Genomic DNA, 24,372 nt, shown 5'->3' on the forward strand with positions numbered 1-24,372 from the left:
GGTCGACCTGACAGGGCACATAGGTAGCAGCAGGGTCGCCTCGGTCCCCCCCCTCCAGACTATGATTTTATACCTCTATACCCTGTAGATTTACCGCCATATCCCACCCTTCAAACCGAACTACAGCCATGCAAACACAACTGCTTCACGGTTGAAACACGAATGGGCAGGGATAATTACGTCTTCCTCTAATAAATTTAAAGCAAACAGTTATAATTCTGTTATAAATTTATTTCATGCTAGCTCATAGTATTACTTCGCTGTAATATCAAAGTCAATTTTTTGTTTACAAACACAGGACTTCAAAATAGACCCCGTAATGTAACAAATATTGGATCCAGGTTCAAATAAAAAAAACTAAGTATAAATTAGCTATTTTATTTAACTATTTACAACCATACAATAAAACAGACATATTGATGTGACAGATCCGGCGTGAAGGACTCTACAAAGGAACTTACAGGACAAAATAATTCGTATATCAGGTTCACGCTGGATCTGTTTTACAAAATGATATGCCCCACGAAAGGAATCAGTCACAAATTAGATATCATATAAAAAAAAAAAAAAGAAAAACTTAACTAAAATTTGGATAAATAATTCATGAAGAAATTCAGAATAATTTATTTATGAACAATGGGAAAATCGGTGAAATTATCAGATACATTTACTTAACTATCTCATAAAATCAATACCAATAAATTAAGCAATAAAAAATCTCGCGTGTTCTAATCTGTGAATATCTAAAATAGGTAATAAAAATAAGTAAGTTTTGTATCGAGAAAAACAATTTCTAACATGGCAAATTTGTATGGGATTAATACAAAAGTAAATTTCTTGGATTACATACATAATTATGGAAATTGCAGTACGTGGTCAGAGATTGGACTCACTCTAGGAGGTCGGCTTCAGATTGGGCATGCATTATGTTATTTTACAATAAATTTGACCAATATTTTATACAAAAAAAAAACATATTACATTTGCTGAACTTGCCCTATAATTCATAATTCACGTAACATTAAGAAAAACAGACGAATTAAAAACCTTTTTTTAATTAAATTACTATCAATCAGAACAAGTTAATACAAGATGTAATCAAGCTACTTATTTTTATCTACGTTTACGTGTACAAGTATTTTAACAAAAAGACATGTCAAAATCGATCAAGCATTAATCGTGCCAAGTGTAAAAAATTATCGCCGTGTGGTCAAAGTATAGAATGGGCCCTTTCTTTTCCTGTGAGTGTCGTAAGAAGCGACTAAAGGTACTGGTCGAAGGACAGCCACGTTAAAACATTAAAGTCTAACGCTTACGAAATATGGGGGTGGCCTATGTTCAACAATGGACAGTTAGCGGCTGACATAATGATAGAAATAATTAAATAGTTTTATAAATTATATGATCAACAACTACTCGCTTTACTACTTTTTGCTCGCAGCTTTGTACTCGTGAATTTTAGAAATAGCAACTTGCAACCACTTCTAGACGGTGCATCAAGACTACAGATAAAAATAAAACATACATCAGGTTTTAAGTTACACTGTGTTCAGGAACAAAATTAGGGAACCTATTTACGTGACGCCACATATACAGATAGACAAAAAAATTTAAAAATTTTACCTTCTATTACCCTTCAGACCGCTTCAGCCATCAAGTTACCATTTCATTATTAATAACTTTACTAAGATTACATTGTTTCATACGCCATTTTTATTATTTCAAATATAATACATAGTTGAATCAGCAATGCATACTTACAACAGTTGCCAAGAATTACTTCCTATTGCGTGTTACATAACCAAATATCCGCAATACCGCGGAACATGTGAAAGGGCACGGCCAAGGGCACTCCCTTGGAGGTCAACATCGATTTAATCCCTTCCCATTTCTGGACAATTTTTTTTTAATGGATGATAATGGAATGGTAACCCCACCTGCGCTAACGGTATTCATTGGAGAGGCACCAGTGAGGGATGATAGGTGACGATAAAGCACCCACCATGACGAATCTAACATTAAATCAATCAAGATGGTTTCCAGGAACCACGAGGAGGTCGACCTGACAGGGTATATTGCTAGCAATGGGGCTACTAATCCCCATTACTAACTATCCCCCCTTTCTGGCCATCATTAATATTTATTTTTACCTACTAACTAGCAACCATTAATCCCAATGGCCCCATTGCTAGTTACATACCCTGTTTGCAGGAAAGGATTGTTAGTAATGCAGACTATCAGTCCCATTGCTAGCAATATACCCTGTCAGGTCGACCTCCACGTGGTCACCCCTAGATACCATCGTGCTGAATTCCAGGTGTATTCATCACGATGAACTAATTGACCTGCCTTTTCATCACCTATCATCCCTCACTGGTGCCCTGCCAGCGTACACCTTCAACTCGGACGGGGTTACCATACCATTGTCATCCATTAAACATACCCTGTCTAGTCAATATACATGGAATGTCAGTGGTTGATAACAAAACAAAATCTGTGGTCAGCCAATATTCTAACGAACATCCGTGCCCTACTTGTGTAACGTGGTTTTTGTCCAAAGACTGTAACGACTAGACATTTGTAAGTCTAGGCTGATTTCTGAATAGGCCACCAGGTTCATTAGAACAACAATTAAAATAACAGTTTTAAGCAAACCACAAACTCGCAGATATGAATTTAAATAGATAACGCAACTGCATTTATTTTTATTATTATTTTTATATATAAAAACTATTACTGGCTAAACCATAATTTTTTTATACTATACATACATACTAATGATCTCCCTCGGTTTCGCATGCGTAATGGAGTATATATTGTTACATTTTTTACATCAACTTGCTGCGCCTATTATGAATTTGGTGGGCATAGTAAACCATCCTAAAGTATAGTCAACAAGAAATAGACTTTTTTGTAAATCTATAAAAGAGGAACAACCCCCCTATGCTTTGTCATATCTCAAACGAAATAGGCAACATTTTCGATGAAAACTCCCAGATTGCTCGATTTTTCTAGACAATTTCATATTTCAATCAATTTACACAAAACCTTAAAGAATTATACATCTAAACGTTCCTCAGGAATCACTCTATTGATAAATGAATATCACATTAAAATCCATTCAGTAGTTTTCGAGATCATCGCGAACATACAGACAGATACGGCGGAGAACTTTGCAATATGTAGTAATTCGTATTTTTATATTATACTTTTTCATATTTTTCTATCAAAAAACATAATCAAAATTTATTTTTGACACATTTTTTTGTTAGTTCAAATATACAGTTTCGAATGACGTACTGTTTTATTGTTCTCCAGTTACCAGCAAATGCGTTGAAAACAGCTGGACTAAAACAACTAAAGTTTTTTTAACCTACTTCTAAAAAAAGTACTCAATTATTCTGATTTTTTATGGCTACACTAAAGAATTATGTCGCCAATAGTAAAACCGATTTCCATAATTATATTTGCACAATTCAAGGTTCTAAATTCAAATATTTTCTACGAAATATATATACGTCGTTCGTCAATGTGTGTGTGTGTTCACAATAGCTTTTTTTTTTAAGTAAAATGTATTAAATACATAAATTGATGTTGCGTCGTCTATTCCAAACTATATCTGCGACAACTGCGCGTGAGTCACTGCGTCAACTGAAGGAACCAACGAATTTTTAACAACACCGCTAATCAGACAGTTGAAGAAACTCATTCGAGATGCAAAACAACTGATTCATACTGATAAACCAATATCCTAAATGACATCATATCCATTTTTCTTCAAAGCAGCACGGTTACACGATCCATTGTCCGAAAGATTTCATAATTTAAGATCCTTGATCTACGAATCGATTATTATTGCAAATAGAGAGAAAATCAGTAACTAAATGAATTTGGCATCAACAAAAGTAATACAAAAAAGAAATACAACCGAAGGAGACTTTGTACAAAAGTCGATTGCTTGTGTACCTCTGTCCCATTCGTGTTTCAACCGTAAATCAGTTGTGTCTGCATGGCTGTGTTTCGGTTTGAAGGGTGGGATATGGCGTGAATTTACAGGGTACAGAGGAATAACACCTGAGTTCTCAGGAATGACAACGTATGGAGGGTATCATGGGCGAAACAGTATACTCTGTTATGTCCGTGGTACTGCTCATGTCTATAGGCGACGGTTACCACTTTTCATCAGGTGGGCCTTCAGCTTGTTTGCCATTCTAAGTTTTATAAAAAAAAATACAAAATTAATTGACGTATCTGATAAAGGGAGGAGGTATAGGCAACGATACACGAAAAATAATATTAAAAATGTCCTATCTACAGGTGCAACAAGTTCCTACTTGTTTACCTATCTTTACGCCAAGTCACTTGCGGCGTAGGCAAAGAGAACAGAGTGTCAAAGACCTACATCCTTACATACATCTGCTGCTTCCTCCACATCCATAGCTCGTTTCTCGCATACACGCTGATTCCGAAAACTCTTGACTTCTGTTTCAGATGGGACATGGTCTTTCTCATCATAATAGGTTAGTACACGTCTCCGCCGGTACCTGCATCCATCCACATTTGCAGCATATATTTGCATTGTCAACTTTTTATGTGGCATTCGAATTTAAGAGTAATTTACTATTTTTAGTTGGATTTTTTTAAGTTATATTTTATATATATCCCAGTTTAATTTTCAATTCCATTTCGTTGTAAATTAATTTCTTAACATAATTATACCTATGTTTATATTTAGTTCATTATAAATTAAATTTAGATAATTTACTAAAACAAATGAACACCGAAAACTATAAAGGGCACTATTAAAAACGATATTACGCTTACAATATTTTAAATTTACGTATTATTTTAAATGCACAAAATTAAATCATTCCAAAAACAAATATCGAATAGTTCCAATGAAATAAAAGTTCTTTTATTAAAACTTCAATTTTATAAATAAAATATTATTCTAAATATTAATTCCTTTAACAGTTGATTTCTTAAAAAAAAAAAAACATTGGAATCGCGTGCCGGTACGCTCGAGCAAGTCCGCACGTCTCGTACATCACAATGTGGGAAATTTTTCAAGCATCCTTACTTTCTGTATTGTATTCACTTAAAACATAAACAACTTACAAATTTATATTTATAAAGGTACTTTTTTTTTATTTTGCAAACTTTTTAACATTTTTTTTTAATTATTCCTTTTTGGCAGAATATCACACACCATTCGCCTAGTTTTCATGTACAATGAAAACCAAACAACGAAGCATCTTAGGGCAGAGTTCGATGCACGAGAATATTAAAAGATAATTCGAGACAGTTTTAAAGACGTTCGATTTTTAAACCCAAGACTAATAACGCGATACAATGTATTTAACCACAGCGGTATATTTTTTTTTTTTTTTATTTTGTAATCACTAAACAGCCATCATCTTCTTGCCTTATCTCGTATATATGCCATACTCGTGTTTTTTTCTTACATTCTTTCAATATACACATTCCCTTCTCGAGTCTCTCTCTATCGCACAGTGGCACAAGTAATGTTAACCCTTCTTTGCATGTTTTTTTTTATTGGTGAAATAAATCAAGGTGATTCATGTTCAAAATTAAAGGAAAAATGGTAAAATAATAAATTTGACAGCTATGTCTTTTTTTCTGCAATGGACATTAAAAAGGTATCCAGACACGATCAACTTAAAGTGAACTTGTTCTTTTAAATAATTTTTGGGCATTCAATGTTACGATGGAAATTTACACCATTAAGCAAAGAAGGGTTAAAAGATTCACTTCGACTTACAACGTTCTGAATACGTTTTATCTACTTTACCACGCTCATCCACAACGATCAAAACTCGCGAATGGTTTTTTTTTTAAATGTCAATATCATACGGGTATTTGTTAAGAACAAGGAATTGCATAGAAGGAATAATAAAATAAAAACTATGAATCATACGGTTGCCTCCTTTCTTCTTATGCAAATATAATTAGTAAAAAGAGGACGAAAGATACACCATCGGTTGCTATTTTAATGAATTCATAGCAGGCTAGCGTATAAAAAAATGTGTATAAGAAGAAATGAGGCAACCATACGATTTACAGTTTTTATTTTATCATTCCTTCTATGTAATTCCTTGTTCTTAGGGCATTTGTGTAGTCGGCTAGATCTAAGGGCCTACCATGAAATATTTTCCGAAATTTCGGGCACGAACGAAACAGAAATTTGATGTTAAAATTACATAATACATGCTGTTTAAAATTATTAAAAATGTTAAAACATTATTCCTCTAGACTATTAGGATAGGATTTATGATGAACGAAATGTTAAGCTCCATTTACTGGGTCGATTTCGGTACGAACAAAAACAAGAAATTAAGCCCGAAAATTCGATTTTTCGTTTCATGTTAGACCACCTGTATTGTATTCGAGTACGTCGTTTATGATTTCGTATGTGTAGATTGAAGAAAAACTTCTTAGTACACATTGCAGAGCTCCACGCAATGTCTAATGGTGATAAAATGCAAATGCGATTAGAATAATTAGAGAAAGTTTTTTTTATCTACTGTTTCTCACATCGTTTATAATTAACGGTATATTGTATGGAATAGCATATGTAAGTTTACTATTCTAACCTTATGGAGGAAACAATAAAGAGTATCTATCAATCTTTTTGGCGTAATAAAATAAATCAAACGTAGAATAAAAAATAGTTTCACAGTTTTAAACGAGCAATAGGACTGTTACATTAATTCATAGAGTAATAGACATTAAAATAGTAACATTTTTAGCCGACTTCAAAAAAGGAGGTTCTATGTTCGCAAGTATAGTTTTTATTATTATTTTATTTTTTATTTAATATATAAAATCATGCACTATTTCTATGCGTCTAGGCACTTATATAGTCTGTTATTATCAATGTATTATTATGTTAAAATTATTATTTCAATATTAAATTGGACAATATTAGATTCATATTAAAATTTTATAAAAACAGTCAACTGTCTAATTGTTTTAACGAGTACCATCACTTTTATATGTTTAAATTAAATTAATTTATATTTACATTTAACTAAGAGATCTTTATACATAGAAGATAAACCTAATAGTTGGACAGAGTTTATAAAAATTCGTTAAGTATATATATATATATTTTTTATAAATTAAGCAATTGCAAAATATACACTATTATTAGCTTTACAAATCGAACTCAAGATAACTGCATGCAATATCAGACAGTGTTACAATTAAGTTATATAATGTATTTAAATTTTTTTTTTAAACACGCTTTCGTATTTTAGGACTGGCAACATATAAATTAGATACCAAATTTGAAAACAAATATTTGAATAATAAAAAAAAAAAAAATAGCTGAATACGCTGATACCTGTCCTAAAACGTTAATCATAGAACAAGTTTAATATAAATCTACACTTATCCATTACAATAATGTTTTCATTAGAAGTTCTTAAATACATTTTTATATAAAATTTTAGTAATAGAGTACAGAGAATAAATAATGAGAATCTAATAATTAACGTTTCACTTCACTATCGGAATATTAAATCAATTTTTACAAATAATACCCTAACGTTGCCAGTTTTACGCTACGAATTCTATATTACAACCTTACAAGCTTTACCTAAAGCCGGGTCCAGATGTGTGTACTGTAATGTTGCGTGTAATGTAATGCAATTTTTATGTGTCGACAGCATTACGGAAAATTCAGTCATGTATTTTATAAAATCTAAGTCTCCTACCAACCTATTTTAGCCATTAACGAGTTTTGACACTAAGTTTTAAGAATTTACCATAAAACAGGCAAAACATCTCAATAGCTAAAACATGTTTTTACAGATTTGATGTTCTTATGAGAAAGAGCAAAAAGAATTAAGTAGTTTGAATACACAACTAAGTAGTTTTAGACTAAACAAACGACACAGTTCGTGAATTTGATCGAGCAATGAAATTATTTTTTTACCACATTGTCATTCGTGTTAACCCAGACGCTCGCAGTTCTCGGCCACACCGTTTGCATTACATTACACAATATTACACTACATATTACGTAGGTCTACACCCAGCTTAACATTAGAGAGCTAATCAGGCAACAGCACCGAATTCAGGTTGCTATATATCGCATTCCTATTTTTGATTTACATATCAATTGACTATAAAAAAAACAACGGAATCAAGTGAACAGAGGGAGATGGTAGAAGTCGTATCCTCTCTGGCCACGGGCCGCTAGCCAGATGTAAACAACGTGGTACGCACCAGGCACGAAGCATATCAGACCGGCCACGAAGAACACAGCGCCCTGCAGCCCGTTCTCAGGCTCGGCCACTGCGTACGCGCCCATCCCCAGGAGTGCTACTCCAACCAACAGGAGTATGACAGCGGCGCAGACTGTTTTCCAGTTCTCCCTTACTTTGGGATGGTTCCAGCAGTACATCGACTGCGTGGCTTCCTCGTATTCGTGTATTAGTGAGTCGGAGTCGCGTGATGTGGTGTCCTCAGTGCATTTGTAGGTTTTGCTGAAAATAAAACGGCCAAATTAAATACGGTCAATGGAAAATGTAGAGGTTGCCCATAGACATTAAAACTAAAGACTGTCAAAAAAAAAAACACTTCAATCATGACAAAACCAATTATTTTGTTCAAAAAATGAAACTACAGAATCGATTTTGATAAAATTTCTATGAAACCAAACTGTATGTATATCCTTTCAAATAAAAGAATTTGTAACAAAAATAAAAAAAAAAAACAATCAAACTGAGAACTTCTTTTTTTTTTATTGGATGAAAATGGAATGGTCACCCCGTCAGCGCTATCGGGATACGCTGGCGGAGCACCAGTGAGGGATGATACGTGAAGATAAAACAGACCAGTTGACCCCCATCGTAATGAATTCATCAAAAATTTACCACGATGGTTTCCAGGAAACCGCGTGGAGGTCGACCTGTTAGGGTATATTGCTGTCGGATCTCACTACTAACAATCCCTGTCTGCCCCGCTATGTTGTGTTTGGTCCATTTATATTATCTAGGTGTATTAAAGTTTAATAGATGAATAAGTATAGATAGATGAATAAGTATAGATAGATAGATAGACAGATACTCTTTATTGTTTTCTCCAAATGATTACAATAGTAAACTTATTATAAATATAAACAATTACAAGAAATAATCACAATGAGAGAACAATGGGCGACCTAATCGCTAAGAGCGATCTCTTGCAGGCAACCTTTGGATGGAGAGGGGTAATTATAAACAGTTTAATCGGAGGCACGATGAAATTCTGTTATTTCTAAAGTATGTAAGTGCTCATATTTTAAAATTTTTACAAACGACTAGTATGATAAGCTGCCAAGTTACATTTGCTGGCGAAATGTATAATAAATTCTCGATGCAACATTCTGTAAAACACTGAAAACCCTCTTGTACTGCATAACAATCTTGGCATCGACTTAGTCTCCAACTGTTTTATAGATAAAGCATCATATAATTTGTGATTGGGGTATATGAATAATCACCAGAGGGAGACTTTGTACAAAAGTCGATTGCTTGGACACCTCTGTCCCATTCGTGTTTCAACCTAGAAGCAGTTGTTTGCATGGCAGTGTTTCGAGTTCAAGAGTGGGATATGGCAGTAAATTTATAAGGTACAGAGAAATAACACCTGAGTCCTCAGAAATGACAAGGCATGGGGTGTATCATGGGCGAAACAAACACAAACAACATGGTACTGCTCATGTGTATAGGCGACAGTTACCACTTTTCATCAGGTGGGCCGTCAGCTTGTTTGCCATTCTAAGTTGTATAAAAAAACTAATAATAATAATACGCGATCGTGACCCGATTCTAACAATTCTTTTTGCAACCAATATAATTTACTCCCGTATTGGTCTCATATTAATTTTGTGACGATTATATGAATGAATGAATATTTATTTGCAAGAAATATAGTTGTTTCTTTTTTTTTTTTAAACCGAAACACAGCCTTGGGAAAGGTATTGTTAGCAATGGAGTTTGACAGCCCAATTGCTAGCAATATGCCCTATTAGGTCGACCTCCACGTGGTTCCCCCTGGAAACCATCGTGAATAATTCTTATTGAATTCGTCACGATGGGCCAACTGACATGCTTCATCCTCACCTATCATTCTTCACTGGTGCTCCGCCAGCGTATCTCGATGGCGCAGGCGGGGTTACCATTCCACCCATTAAAAAAAAAAAAGTTGTTTCTTTTTTTTTGCTGAGCAAAAGACTGCCATTATTTTTTATTGTATTTCTGCGTTCTAAATTCAAATATTTACAATGTATTTCCAAATTCAAATTATCTGCTAACAATAAAGAGCTTTTATAACAACAATGCGAATACGTAGTTTAGTAATACTAGTAATTACTAATTGCGTTGATGTAATACCAATTTATTACTACTAAAGTGCTATAATCTGTGGTCATATTGATAAAACGTTTAAAGCGCAGTTATCTCGATTTTTTAATTAACAAGTCTATCAATCACGATTGTGGTTGACGGTACTTACTCGGTGGTATTATGAATACATATTGATATTATTAAAAAAAAAAAACTTATACAATATCCCGCCTCATTCAGAAAAAACTAAAAACTACTACACACCTATTTTAACTATTACACTGTTTTGTCACTTGCATTCAAATTGAGAATTTAACAAAATAGAAAGAGACAATACAATATTTGAAATAGGTTTTACACACATATCATATTAAATTTATTTTTCCATTGCATGTATGTAACATATCTTGTGTTGTCCTCCTTTCCAGAGAACTCAACTGAATGATTTTTCTACATTACTGAAAAATGTCATAATATAAATTACACGGAGTCTTCTCTAACCCTGACATTGGCAGAAAATCACCGTTGCTTCTACGGTGGAAGCCATATTTTTAAAAAAGAAGAAGAAGAAATAGGTTTAACATTTATATGAGTAAGTGGATATACATTTATATTTTTAACATACACACGCATACGCGCACACGCACACGCGCGCGTACACGCTCACACACACACACACACACACACACAACATGCATGCGTGCATGTACACGCACGCACGCGAATACACAAATTGTTATAATAAATACTAGATAGGTTTCGCCTTTCAAATAATTTTGAAATGTTCATTTTAATTGTCATTTTTGAAATGTCATTTTAATTGTTAGTAACGCAGACTACCAGTCCCATTGTTAGCAATATACCCTATTAGGTCGACCTCCACGTGGTTCCCCCTGGAAACCATCGTGCTGAATTCCAGGTGTAGTCGTCACGATGAGCTAACTGACCCTTTTTCATTCTCATCTATCACCCTTCACTAGTGCTCCGCCAGCGTATCCCGTTAGCGCAGGCGGGGTTACCATTCCATTATCATGCATTAAAAGAACACGAATGAGGTCGCGGGCAAAAGCTACTGTTGTAATAAGGGAAAAAACGTTGGGAATACATGAAACCACATAAATATACACTTGTACAACAGATTTAGAACTATAATTTTTTTTTTTTCAACACAAATTATTGAAAATATAAACCGATACATTTAATATGTTTACTAATATTATGTGAAAGTGAGTTTATGTTAAGTTTAGGGGCCGCCCTAGACGGACGTATGTCGACCAAATAGGCGACGTGCTGAAGAAGGGCCAAATTAAAAGTACCCGTAACCGGCGAGCGTGTATGACAAGATTGATGAATGTGGAGGAAGCGAAAGAGGTTTGTTTGAATCGAAGCATTTGGCGTTCCATTGTTTCTGCCTACCCTAATGGGAGACAGGCGTGACAGATATGTATGTATGTATGATGTATGAGTTTATATCTTATAGTGCCTTAACGGTTTAATCAATCCCTATGAAAATTGGTATACACGTAATCAATCTGATAAGGGGGAAGGGATTGTTAGTAATGGAGGCTAAGGACCCCATTGCTATCAATATACCCAACCAAGTCGACCTCCATGTGGTCTCCCTGGAAACCATCGTGCTGAATTCCATGCCTATTCATCACGATGGACTACACTGATCTGCCTTTTCATTCTCACCTGTCACCACTCACTGGTGCCTCGCCAGTGTATACCGTTAGCCAGGCGGGGTTACCATTCTATTATCGTCCATTAAAGAACTAAATCTGATGGAGAAAGACAGAAGTTACTTTCTATCTCGGTCTATAAACACATCTTGATCTCACGGTGAAGTCGTGGGTAAAAGTAGTACTCAATACATAAGTTGTTTATACAATCAAATATATATCTGTTTTATAATACATTATTATTATTATTATTTCAGCGTTTTCAGTAAGTAAGCTCATGGTGAAAGGATGGGCAGCAATGTCCCTCTTAAAACATGGCAAAACGCTGAAATATACATAATATATATACATACATACATACATACATACACATATATATATATATATATATATATATATATATATATATATATGTATATATATAAAATTAATATTATTTCATTTAATTATACATGTGTTACTATACTGAAGCTTTCTTGGGTGAGCGTATTGGGAGACTGTAAAGCTCATCTACTTAATAAATAAATAAATAAATATCTAAAGAATTATAATTATATTAAATATATATATAATTGTCCTCTTCTACTGGCATTGAGTTAGCTTAATGGATTCTGATTTAGACATATTTAGCAGTGACTTTTGCAGAATGAATGATTTAGGTAACATTTTATAATTTGTTATTGATTGCTTCAATAGGAAAATTTAATTTTAATTAACTAATTAATTAACATTGTGATATGTTACTAATATAACAAAATTGTAACTTGAAAGTGATGTGAGTGGTCTTAACAAGAACAATGGAGCAAATTTCTTAAAATTATTATATTGGCCTCTATCTGTTTCGGCATCACACAAAAATTACTTCTACAAATTTGATACGGTTTTAAGAATTGTATTCTTGAAAACTTTATTTAAAAACTAGAGTATGTTATACCCAACTAGAAGTGATCTAATTTATTTATTATCCTTATTCTAAAAACCACAAACAAAAATGCTAAATGATGTAAAAAGAAAAAAATATAATGCCTAAAAGGGATTGAACAGCAGTTAAGCTCTTTTAGTTCATAACAATTCCAAACAGGTTTAGCAACCTTATAATCACTAATGAGGTAGCCAGGGACATTAGTCGATTATTGCTGTTGTGGTGAACATAACTCTACACCTGCCCACATTCCACTGAGCAAACTTGAATCCAACATGACAGACGCCATGCTTACACCATCAATTATTATATAACAATTATTTTAAAATTCATATGAGTAAACAAAGTGGATAAAATAAATAATGCAAGAATAAATATGACTATTAACACTGCCACAATTTTTTATTTAATTATACAAGAGAAGGAATTTAATTTAACTATTATTAAAGATGTCATAATGTGGCTAAAAAGGCAGGGTATTACTACCACAAGAATGTTTTGATAAACTCTATCAAATTAGAAAAAAATATTACTTAAAAGATAAATTTATAGTAAACACAAACTAAAGTTAACTGCAATTTTCAAATTTGGTGTAAAATCATAATTAGCAAAGATAAAAAAAAATAAACAATCCATAAATAAAACTGAATCATTTTTATTCAATTCCAATGAAGGTAATTTAAGTACTTTGGATTTTATAATTTATTTATTTATTTATTTACCAAGTAAAAAGAGTGATAACAAATACAGTAAATATTAATAAAAATAATATATAATAATAATTGTTTATAAAATACATATATCATTTTAAAAGAATCTGTACGAGTACATTTTGCAATGTCTATGACACTGTTAGTATCATATAAGCGATGATTACTTACTTTCCACCAACTTGTTCATCATCATCAGCTTATTTACCATTCTATGGTACAGAGGAATAACACCTGAGTCCTCAGGAATGGCAACGCATGTATGGTATCATAGGCCAAACAGTGTACTCTGTTATGTCCATGGTACTGCTCATGTCTATAGGTAACGGTTACCACTTTCCATTAAGTGGGCCCTCAGCTTGTTTACCATTCTAAGTTGCATAAAAAAAAAAATATAAATTGCATACAAAAAGGAAATGCATACCTTTTTTGATTTGGTTATCTCCAAAACAATAATGGTACAATTACAGATCATTTTAAGCTATTTAATTAGTGTAATAGCTTTAATAACTGTTGATTCTAACAATGATAAGTGAACTATGTCCACAGCTAACAGTCATGAATGATTTAGTCAGTTTATGGTACCGTTACATACAAACGCAAATGGGCATTAAACTGTATTGTACAACTCTTATTAGCAAACATTAACAACAATTAGTGCTTCACACGTAGTACAGATAGCAACAAATATAAAGCTATGAAAATATTATCTACTTTATTTAATTTATTTTAAAAGGTCAAAACATCAGCAGTGTAAGCACAGACATTAATTTTAATTAATATACAGGACTTGCTTATTGCATTCACACCAATTACAAACGCAGATAACGTTTTTCTAAGACATGGATTTCTCATTAATAAAATCAACTCTAACAAAATAATTTACTTGCAAAATATTATTGTTATTATTGATTTTTTATTATTTTAATTGACAGAATAGAATAGAAATATTTTTTAATCAAATAGACTTGTTTATTCCTTTAAAGTTCCTTTAAATCATTTTTTTTTTTTGGTTTCGAAAACAGTTACAAAAATATATTGGTACCATTTAATTTTATCAGTTTCTAAATTAAATTGTAACTCATTACTGAATATATTGGCATATATTACAAAAAGAAACATAAAATTATATTAAAGTAAATATTAATAACATTTTATTTAATAATTTATACTAGTTCTTAGAATTTATATATATAAAATCTTCTTATTGAAATCTTCTTGTCACTTGGCCTTTGTAATATTTACTAAAGCATCAGTTGAAATATTAAAGAAATAAATGAATTTGATAATCAGAAATGTAAATTTTTTAAATTCCATTCCTTCAACAGTGTATAATAAAATTGTACATATCAATATTCATTTCAATTCAACATATATTGTATTATTATAAATGTAAAAGTATGACCTTTAAAATAACACATATCAGAAGTGAAATTTCAATTAGTATGTAAAATTTATTAAAGTTAAAAGTATGTGAAAGATTTTATGATATTAATGAATCTATACAAAGATAAACCCTGCCCTAAATTAACACGCAGAAAACGGGGTAATGGCGCGAAATACAGTTAGAGATATAAATAACAATTTGATTTGCATTTTGACAGAGGCCCTCATTTGTAATGGTCAGTGATCGTCACACAATGATAGAAATGATGATGAACTGTTAATGTACTATTTACACTGCTGACCGTGCATTGAAATCATGAACGAGTTCAATCCCCTTTAGCCTAGTGATCAAGTAACTCGCAAAAGGTCGCTTGACCTTTTGAGAGTTGAATACCTTCACATCGGAACAAAGAACTGAGTTTTACGCACTACTACAACGTATTAATAAAATATAATGCAGGTAGGAGTTACCTTGATAAATAATCGCCTCCATTCTTGAGTTTATTCTGCATTGGAGACCGATCGCCCGTAGCTCCATACACTTTTATGGCTTCATCGGTTTCCTCTTCAAATGCATCGTCAATAGAAAAACGTTTATCACTGTTACCGAACGGTCTAGTCATTGTTATTAATTGTTAAATATTAATTTTACTCGCAGCCTTCTGGCGATGCAAAATAAACATTCCAACGTCCGTACCTAAGGAGACAAAACACAGCTGTCAATTTATCATAACATGCGCCATATTGATTGAGACGAAGTTTGTTCTGAAAATTAATATTTAATCACTTTTATCTTTAATATTATTAAACATTAGTAACATTACAGTGCATACTATTTCCTTAAAATGATTTTACTGATATTCAAACGATGTTTTCAAAATTTACTTCAATTAACAAATTATTAAATAAGTACAAATCTTTATGTGTGATTTTGTACTTCTGAACGTCCACACCGTTCGAATACTTTTCGTGATATGAATGTTCATATATATATAAATATATATATATGTATATGTATAAAGATTTTACACGCAACCACTAGTTATTTACCAGTGGTCTACACATTGCGCTTTTCATATAAATAGTAACATAATCCCAATTCAATGTTTATTTTTTTAAATTCTTCAGTTGGAGAAAGATGAAAAAAAAAATAAGAATAATGAAAGATCATTTGAAAACTCCAGAGTGAAGATGTATTCCAGACAAATTATCTTTTTGAAGACTAGGCAGCATGGTCTCCGACCTTAGCCTGTTCCAAACGGAACAAACGTACTAAAAAAAAAAAAAGTGAAGATGTGTTAAGTCGACTTTACATTATCAGCTGTCAATCAAATGTCAAATCTAATGTCAAATTGATATTGTCAATGTCATACCCTCGTGTTATTCGCCATATGATTTGTTTTGAAATATTTCATTTATTTATTTGGTTATTATAAAATGGTTAACAAAGACTGGTTTCGTATTACACCGGCATTATCAAAGCCGGTATTAAACTGCATCAATGCACAAGGTTTTAAAACGATGACTCCTATCCAAGCGGCCGTAATACCTCTCGTATTGTCGTGTAAGGATGTCGCTGCTGAAGCAGTGACTGGATCAGGAAAGACGCTGGCATTCGTCGTGCCCATGCTGGAAATGTTGTTAAAGAAATCAAAAGAGCCCCCCCTCAGGAGGGATTTCGTTTATGCCGTAATAATTTCACCGACAAGGGAGTTAGCCACCCAAATAAGTAAGGTTAGTTCTGTTTGCATTTATTTATACTTTATTGTACACAAGAATTACATTGTTATATTAAATTAAGTCTATATTAAATGAGGATGTCCAACAGGTGAGCTTAACTCTGTTAGAATTCTCTTCCAGCAAACCTTGAGTGGAAACGAGTATTAATTTATTTTAAATTTTTAGAAAATATTTGGTGAGTATAACTTAAATTTATTGCTACTGAAGTAATTTGTTGTTGAGATGTAAATTGTTGTGTTTGGTGGGTTCTTATATTGTTTGTAATATTTAATAAGAAGAATGTAATGCTATTTATATTACAACACACAACAACAGAATCATTGGACGTAATTAATTTGTAAAAAGCAAGTGACAGCAGACAGCTCAAAATTATGACATAGGTCATTTGACACTTCAGTGTTGAGATGCTGACAGGACTGGGTGCGTTCCGAGCGTACGTAACATAAATGATATGAATAAATGGGTCTAACTTAATTATGCATAGAATGAACATTTCAAGTGTAATAATTGAATTTTCTCAATTATTCATGCTTAGTCAATTGTAGTTGGTTGTAAATATCATCATAAACCATTAACTGTTCACTGAAAAATTCCCCTTATGGGAAAACCTATGTTGAGCATAGGCCTTTCCCATAAGGGGAATTTTTTCAGTAGTTGCCGTGCATCCTTCTTAAAACATCAACAATGTTTTAAGATGGATGACATTCTTGACCATCAAGTTATAAATATATTTGCTTTGTAATCCACTATCTATTTGAATTAAGATCTATTTGAATTTAACAATACATTTTTTGTTTCCCATATTTTCTCAGACATTTCATAACATTTGTAAATATCTTAGATTTTTCTTTAAAACTGTTATAGATTTTTAACATATAAGAGATGACATTTCACCACTTGTTAATTTAAATATATTTTGCTCTGCAACAATATGCAATATATGGTGGCCGACTTAACTAGACCCAAGATCTTCTGTTTACTGGTGAAACCCTATGCGATCTATTAATCACATACCTTCTTGAAAACCCAAATGAAGCAACAGGAAAATACATAATTCAGTACACAATTAGGTAGAACTTTTTTTTTATTTTTTTAATGGATGATAATGGAATGGTAACTCTACCCGCACTATTGGTATACATTATCCTGGTCAGTAATCATATCCTGGTTACGCCGACTATATTGTGGGTGAAAGCTAGTTATTAAGTAAATATTTTCCATTCAGGTAATAGAACAGTTTCTTCAAGAGCCAGACTTAAACCACATGACGCTTGCTGTGCTGGTGGGAGGCAGGTCTGTGGATGCAGATATGGAGACTCTGCACAGGGGAGCTCACATCGTGGTCTGTACACCAGGACGTTTCAGTGACCTACTGGCAGAAAGGAAGCAACTAAATCTACCTGGGAGACTAAAAGAGTTGGTATGTTACTTTTTAATTGAACATTTTTCTTAAAAACAGACCACTATAAAATAATTCTATGTATATTTGTTAATGTCTTGAAGAGGCCTATGTCAAAGTACAGTCTGGAAATGGAGATAAGAATAAATAATGTAATACTTTGAGCAATAAAGGCTTTATAATGGAAAGGAGTTGAGAAAAGAAAAACAAGTCTGTTTAACAGCTTTTTTAAAGCCTTTGGGCTTTATCATAACATTTCACAAGTTTCTACAACCTTTTGTAAAATTTCAGTACAATTGGATACTAGCAAGTGGTTAAAAAATAGATTTCTAATTTTGAATCCCCCCCCCCCCCCCTATAAATTGGCTTATGGGCATGATTCACACTATAAATTTCACTTCATTATCATTTTTGTTAATAGGAATTTTTAGTTCTGGACGAAGCCGACCGCCTCCTCGACCTCGGCTTCAGCGCGACCCTAACCACAATCCTGCAGTACTTGCCGCGACAGCGACGCACTGGCCTGTTCTCTGCAACCCAGACGAAAGAGCTCCAAGACCTGGTCAGAGCCGGCCTTAGAAATCCAGTGGTTGTCAGCGTTAAAGAAAAGTCCACTATCAGCACGCCGGTTCTGCTAGAAAATTATTATGTAATAGTAGAACCACAGGACAAGTTTTTATTTCTGTTAAACTTCATAAGGAACAGAAGAATGGTGAAGGGTCTCTTCTTTCTGCCGACGTGTGCGTGTGTCGATTACTGGGCGGATGTGCTCCCGGTGTTCCTAACTGACATCAAAGTGTTCGCAATACACGGCAAGATGAAACAGAAGAGGACCAGGGTGCTGGAGAAGTTCCGTGAAGCTGAAAATACTATATTGTTGTGTACAGATCTGTTAGCCAGGTGAGCAATTATTATATTTTGTAAATTTTTTACCTCATGTAAATGTGAAAAAGACTTTATTTTCTGCGCTTAGCTTCTCATTTGGGCCGTTGTGCGTATGAGTCGTGGCTAGTACAGCCAACCTAGCTCCGCGTAGAAGCACAGAAGCTTCCTGGGTTCTTCACAGGCCTCACGGAGCGACCTTACCGTTCCGAGGATTTCTAAACGTTGATGGGTTTTTTTGATGTTGACCTCATAATCATAATTATAAAACAAATCAAACCTAGTGGTCGTTCTTTGATGCTCCTTCTGTTTTGCTTGTTACTGCTGATAAATGGATATAAAAGCACTTTTATTTTAATTGTACTAATAACTGAGCTCTATTTACATATATTTCGTAGCTTGCATTCGCGTCATGACCACTCATGATCAAAGATCCTGAATGGTCCCGAAACTAGTAAAGCGTTTTCAACAAAAATACTTTTATCATTTATATTTACAATTATTCTCCTCATTTACCAATTTCCTTTACGCTTTACCAACGTTTCCTTCCTTTTTTCCTCAATCCTTTCCTTCATACCGTAGATGGCGGAAACCACCAACAAATGCATTCTCAAAGAGGGTTGACGTCAGGCAGGTGGCCGGTCGTAAAACTAAAAACTAAATCTTTTTGTAATATGGACAAAATCTTATTACGCTGACCCCAAATGATTGAGATAAGGGTATAAAGATGATGATTTACAATTAAAATATAATGGTGCACTTATGAAACTTTTAACAATAAAGTTTTACCATTTAATACTATACTTTAATAAAATGCATTTTTTAATTTTTTCTTCTAAATATTTCATTGCTTCAGTAGTATATAGTTTTTTTTTTCTTATTTTTAACCTCAGCGACAACACCCACACAGCGTGTTTACACAAAGTAAAGTTTCTTTCTTCTTTTACTTTAAAAAAAAAATATAATAATTCCTTACTAATATAATAAATATGGTCGCGTGTCTGTTTGGGGCGGGCGGGCGTGCGTGCGTGCGTGCGTGCGTGCGTGCGTGCGTGCGTTTAGTTTAAAGAATATTGTTACTAATAAATTTTTAATGGACTTAAAAAGTCTGAAATAAAAATTATTATTATTATATGTATGTTGGTCCACATCAGCGAACTGACAAATTTCGCGTATGGTACACATTTTTAGTATAATTCGTCCCAACACTGTACTTAAATGTATCCAGCCAGACATTGCCACTCTTAAAAATGTTTTAGACACGTTCTTTGAAGTTGGTTGAATGGTATTAAGAGGTTGTGAACGTATCAGAGGGCTCGATATCCCGGAGGTGGAGTGGGTGGTGCAGTGGGAGCCGCCGAGCCAGCCGGCGGCGCTCGTGCACCGCGTGGGCCGCGCGGCCCGCGGCGGCGCCGCCGGCTGCTCGCTGCTGCCGCTGCTGCCCAGCGAGGACGCCTACGTGCCCTTCATCAGGACCAACCAGATGGTGGAGCTCAAAGATTGGAGAAAGTCCAAGGACGAAATCAAGATCAGCGAAAAGTTGAGGCTGAAAGTAAGTTGACATTAACCTCGTTACTAGCTTAATTGAGCTTAATTTTAGTTAGAAATTAAGTTTCCTAATGTAACTTAACAGTTATGCTGGAGCATCGTATTATTTGCAGAAACAATATCATGGGCGAAACAGTATACCCTGTTATGTCCACGGTATTGCTCATGTCTATAGGCGACGGTTACCACTTTTCATCAGGTGGGCCGTCAGCTTGTTTGCCATTCTAAGTTGTATAAAAAAATATATTTTCTAATCTAATTAAATAATTAAAGATTTCTGAAATAATAAGCAAAAAATGTATAAAATTTTATTATATTAATATTTTGAACGTCGATTTAATTATAGATTTTTTTATACTACTATGGTGGCAACCAAGCATACGGCCCGTCCGATGGTAAACGGGGTTACCGTATTCTATGGACGCCTGTAACATCAAGAATGTCACACGCGCGTTTTTCTTAAGGGCTATTAAGCATATGCTATCGCAAAAGCAAATAATCTAATCAGTGTTTGTAACCCATTTTCAATTTCACTATAAAATCTCACTGATAAATCACATTGGAACAGGTATTAAAAATCCTCCACGATCAACAGAAGAAGGACCGATCCATATTTGATAAAGGACAACGCGCCTTCGTGTCCCATATGCGGGCATACACGAAACACGAGTGCAATCTTCTACTGCAATTCAAAGAGCTACCACTGGGCCACATCGCGACCAGCTACGGCCTCCTCAAACTGCCTCTGATGCCTGAGATCAAGCAAGAACACAAAGACCAGTTTGTAGGGCCGGTAGAAGAGATCGACTTTAACAGCATAACATACAAAGACAAACAGAAGGAAGCGAGCAGGTTGCAGAAGTTGCAAGAGTATAAGAAGACCGGTGTGTGGCCGTCGAAGAAGAAGAAAAAGATGGTATGTGGAGTGTATGGCAATATATTTATTGTCCACTGCTGAACATAAGCCTCCCCCTAAGGGGGTTTTACCTGTAGTTGCCACGCTTGGCAGGCAAATTGGCATCCGCAGTTAGGCTTCAGAGATGTTTTAAGAGGGACGCTGCTGCCTATTCCTCGAGATTACGATACCCACGGGAAGGAAAGAGGTGGTCTATTCTATGCCGGGACCACACGGTATTTTTTGTATACCACAAAGATTTCTCTATACCACCGTATGGTCCCGGTATAGAATGGGCCACCACTTCCTATCCCGTAGGTGTTGTAAGAGATATGAACTTAATGGTCAAAGGATTGCAGCAGCGTCCCTCTTAAAACGTCACTAAAGTCTGACTTTGGTTGCCAACACGCCTGCCAAGCGTGGCAACTACTAGTACTAGCAAAACTCCCTCAAAGAGGGAGGCCTATGTTCAACAGCGGTCAGTTAACGTCTGGTATGATGATGGTAACTCCATAATAATAGAAAAATTGATATATCATAACATGAATGTGTACAGATAGAACGTCAAATGCTCCAATTCAATACAATATAAATTTTCTAAGTATAACTCTTTCATATACAGTGGTACCTCGATATACTAGTGTTTTGAAATACGTGGGAATCGCATTACACCGACCACGACCTCAGGGGGGAAAGGGATTAGTAATGGAGACTGAGAATCCCATTGCTAGCAATATGCCCAACCAGGTCGAGCTCCTCGCGGTTCTCCCTAGAAACTATCATGGTTAATTCCTGATGAATTCATCATGATGGGCTAACTGGCCTGTTTTCATTCTCATCTATCACCCTTCACTGGTGCACCGCCAGCGTATACCGTTAGCGCAGGCGGGGTTACCATACCATTTTCATCCAATAAAAAAAAAGACCACGATCCCAACATGCAGGGTGGATGTCGGTGTCTAAGTTTCTCCCACCTCAGACCTCAGAGGTGGTTTTATGGGAGTGCGGATTAATCGCATTTCAATTAGTTTCAATGGGGAAAATTGCTTTGAGATACAAGCAAGATTACGGAACGAATTTTTTTTTTAATGGATGATAATGGAATGGTAACCCCACCCGCGCCATCGGTATACACCGGCGGAGCACCAGTGAAGGATGAGAGGTGAGGATGAAGCAGGTCAGTTAGCCCATCGTGACGAATTCAACAAAAAAATTTCACGATGGTTTCCAGGGGGAACCACGTGGAGGTCGACCTAATAAGGTATATTGCTAGCAATGGGGCTGTCAAACTCTATTGCTAACAATCCTTTCCCCCTTACAGAACGAATAAAACTCGTATGTCCAGGTACAATTATTCTCGAATTAGTAATAATGTGCCATTTGATCTTTTAGGCGCAGTCACAACCGTGGGAACAAGCGAAACAGAACAAAGAAGACAAAAAACAGCGTAGGAAAAAGAGGAAAGAGTTGAAACAGAAGGTGGGTGCGGAAGGGAAGAAAGGCAAGAAACGGAAAGCAATCACACAAGAGGAGTTAGACGAGCTCGCGGCCGACGTGGCCCTGATGAAGAAATTGAAAAAGGGAAAAATTACAGAGGAACAGTTCGACCAGGCATTTGAACTTGATAAATAAATTATTTATTGTATGTACTTGTTTTTTTTTTTTTGATCGGTGAAAATGGTATGGTAACCCCGCCTGCGCTAACGGGATACGCTGGCGGAGCACCAGTGAAGGGTGATAGATGAGAATGAAAACAGGCCAGTTAGCCCATCATGATGAATACATCTGGCATTCAGCACGATGGTTTCCAAGGGGACACCGGGAAGGTCTATCTGATAGGGTATATTGCTAGCAATGGGACTGATAGTCCGCATTACTAACAATCCCTTCCCCCCTTGCATGTGTAGTGACAACTAGAGCGTGAAAATTGAGTTTGCTGACCCGTTTGAGAAGGGGTGAGGTCAGATCGCAGCGGGCGGCAGTGTCCATACTGTATTTTAATATTATTATTTATACCGTGTGGTTCCAGCATAGAATTGGCCACTCTTTTTTCTCGAAATAATTCCCGTAGTAATTTTGAAAAATTCCTTCCCTTAAAGTATTCTTTTATGTCCATGGTCCATGTCTGTTGTCATGTTGCCCACGTCTATAGGCGACAGTTACCACTTTCCATCAGGTGGACTGTTTTTCTTCCCCAGCGCTTCTTAAACTCACATTTTAATATTAAGATAAAGATAAATTTATTTGCAAAAATGTGTACATAGTAAGTGCAAGTATTCTTAGGTTATGATAACTTTACATACATACACTTTCCTATATTCCGGCATAGAATAAGCCAACCCCTTCCTTTCCCGTGGGTGTCTTAAGAGCCGACTAAGGAAACTTAAAAATCTAGGGATGAACAGCAGAGTATCTCTTATAACACCACCATTGGCCAAAATTAGCAGGCGGATTGGCAACCGCAGTTTTTTTTTTGATGTGTGAAAATGGTATGGTAACCCCGCCTGCGCTAACGGGATCCGCTGGCGAAGCACCAGTGCAGGGTGATAGATGAGGATGAAAACAGGCCAGTTAGCCCATCATGATGAATTCATCAGGAATTAACCATGATAGTTTCCAGGGGGAATCATGAGGAGGTCGACCTGATTGTGTATATTGCTAGTAATGGGATTTTTAGTCTCCATTACTAACAATCCCTTTCCCCCCTTCCCTGGCAACCGCAGTTAGTCTTTAGAGATATTTTAAGAGGGACGCTGCTCTTATCTCGCCCTTTCTTAATCGTCTCCTACGACACCAACGGGACGACCAGTGATCGGTCATCCCTCGAATTGGGGACCGGTAGACAGCAGAAGT

At 35.0% G+C, this 24,372-nt stretch overlaps 2 protein-coding genes across 2 annotated transcripts; one reads left to right on the forward strand and one right to left on the reverse strand.

Moving 5' to 3' along the window:
• Positions 1-362: 362 nt before the first annotated feature.
• Positions 363-15,821, reverse strand: LOC113510124 (transmembrane protein 134). The gene is made up of 2 exons (XM_052901736.1): positions 15,527-15,821; positions 363-8,513 (listed from the first exon to the last, which is right to left on the reverse strand). The coding sequence occupies exons 1-2, from the start codon at positions 15,676-15,678 to the stop codon at positions 8,171-8,173; spliced, it is 495 nt and encodes a 164-aa protein (XP_052757696.1). The 5' UTR covers positions 15,679-15,821; the 3' UTR covers positions 363-8,170.
• Positions 15,414-23,164, forward strand: LOC113512664 (probable ATP-dependent RNA helicase DDX55 homolog). Its single transcript, XM_052901734.1, has 7 exons — positions 15,414-15,515; positions 16,184-16,789; positions 18,021-18,215; positions 18,616-19,094; positions 20,388-20,628; positions 21,193-21,540; positions 22,912-23,164. The coding sequence occupies exons 2-7, from the start codon at positions 16,493-16,495 to the stop codon at positions 23,149-23,151; spliced, it is 1,800 nt and encodes a 599-aa protein (XP_052757694.1). The 5' UTR covers positions 15,414-15,515; positions 16,184-16,492; the 3' UTR covers positions 23,152-23,164.
• The last annotated feature ends 1,208 nt before the right edge of the window (positions 23,165-24,372 follow it).

The sequence above is a fragment of the Galleria mellonella genome, unplaced genomic scaffold (genome assembly GCF_026898425.1).
Source record: "Galleria mellonella isolate WM207_F2 unplaced genomic scaffold, CSIRO_AGI_GalMel_v1 utg789, whole genome shotgun sequence".
Lineage (NCBI taxonomy): Eukaryota > Metazoa > Arthropoda > Insecta > Lepidoptera > Pyralidae > Galleria > Galleria mellonella.

What these genes read in the sequence shown, in the direction of transcription:
- LOC113512664 (XM_052901734.1), top strand. Translation starts at nt 16,493, where the DNA reads ATGGTTAACAAAGACTGGTTTCGTATTACACCGGCATTATCAAAGCCG. An exon ending in TAGCCACCCAAATAAGTAAG is followed by an intron (nt 16,790 to 18,020) that starts GTTAGTTCTGTT and finishes TTTTCCATTCAG; the next exon opens with GTAATAGAACAGTTTCTTCA. An exon ending in CGAAGAAGAAGAAAAAGATG is followed by an intron (nt 21,541 to 22,911) that starts GTATGTGGAGTG and finishes TTGATCTTTTAG; the next exon opens with GCGCAGTCACAACCGTGGGA.
- LOC113510124 (XM_052901736.1), bottom strand. Translation starts at nt 15,678, where the DNA reads ATGACTAGACCGTTCGGTAACAGTGATAAACGTTTTTCTATTGACGAT. An exon ending in GGAGGCGATTATTTATCAAG is followed by an intron (nt 8,514 to 15,526) that starts GTAACTCCTACC and finishes TTTTATTTTCAG; the next exon opens with CAAAACCTACAAATGCACTG.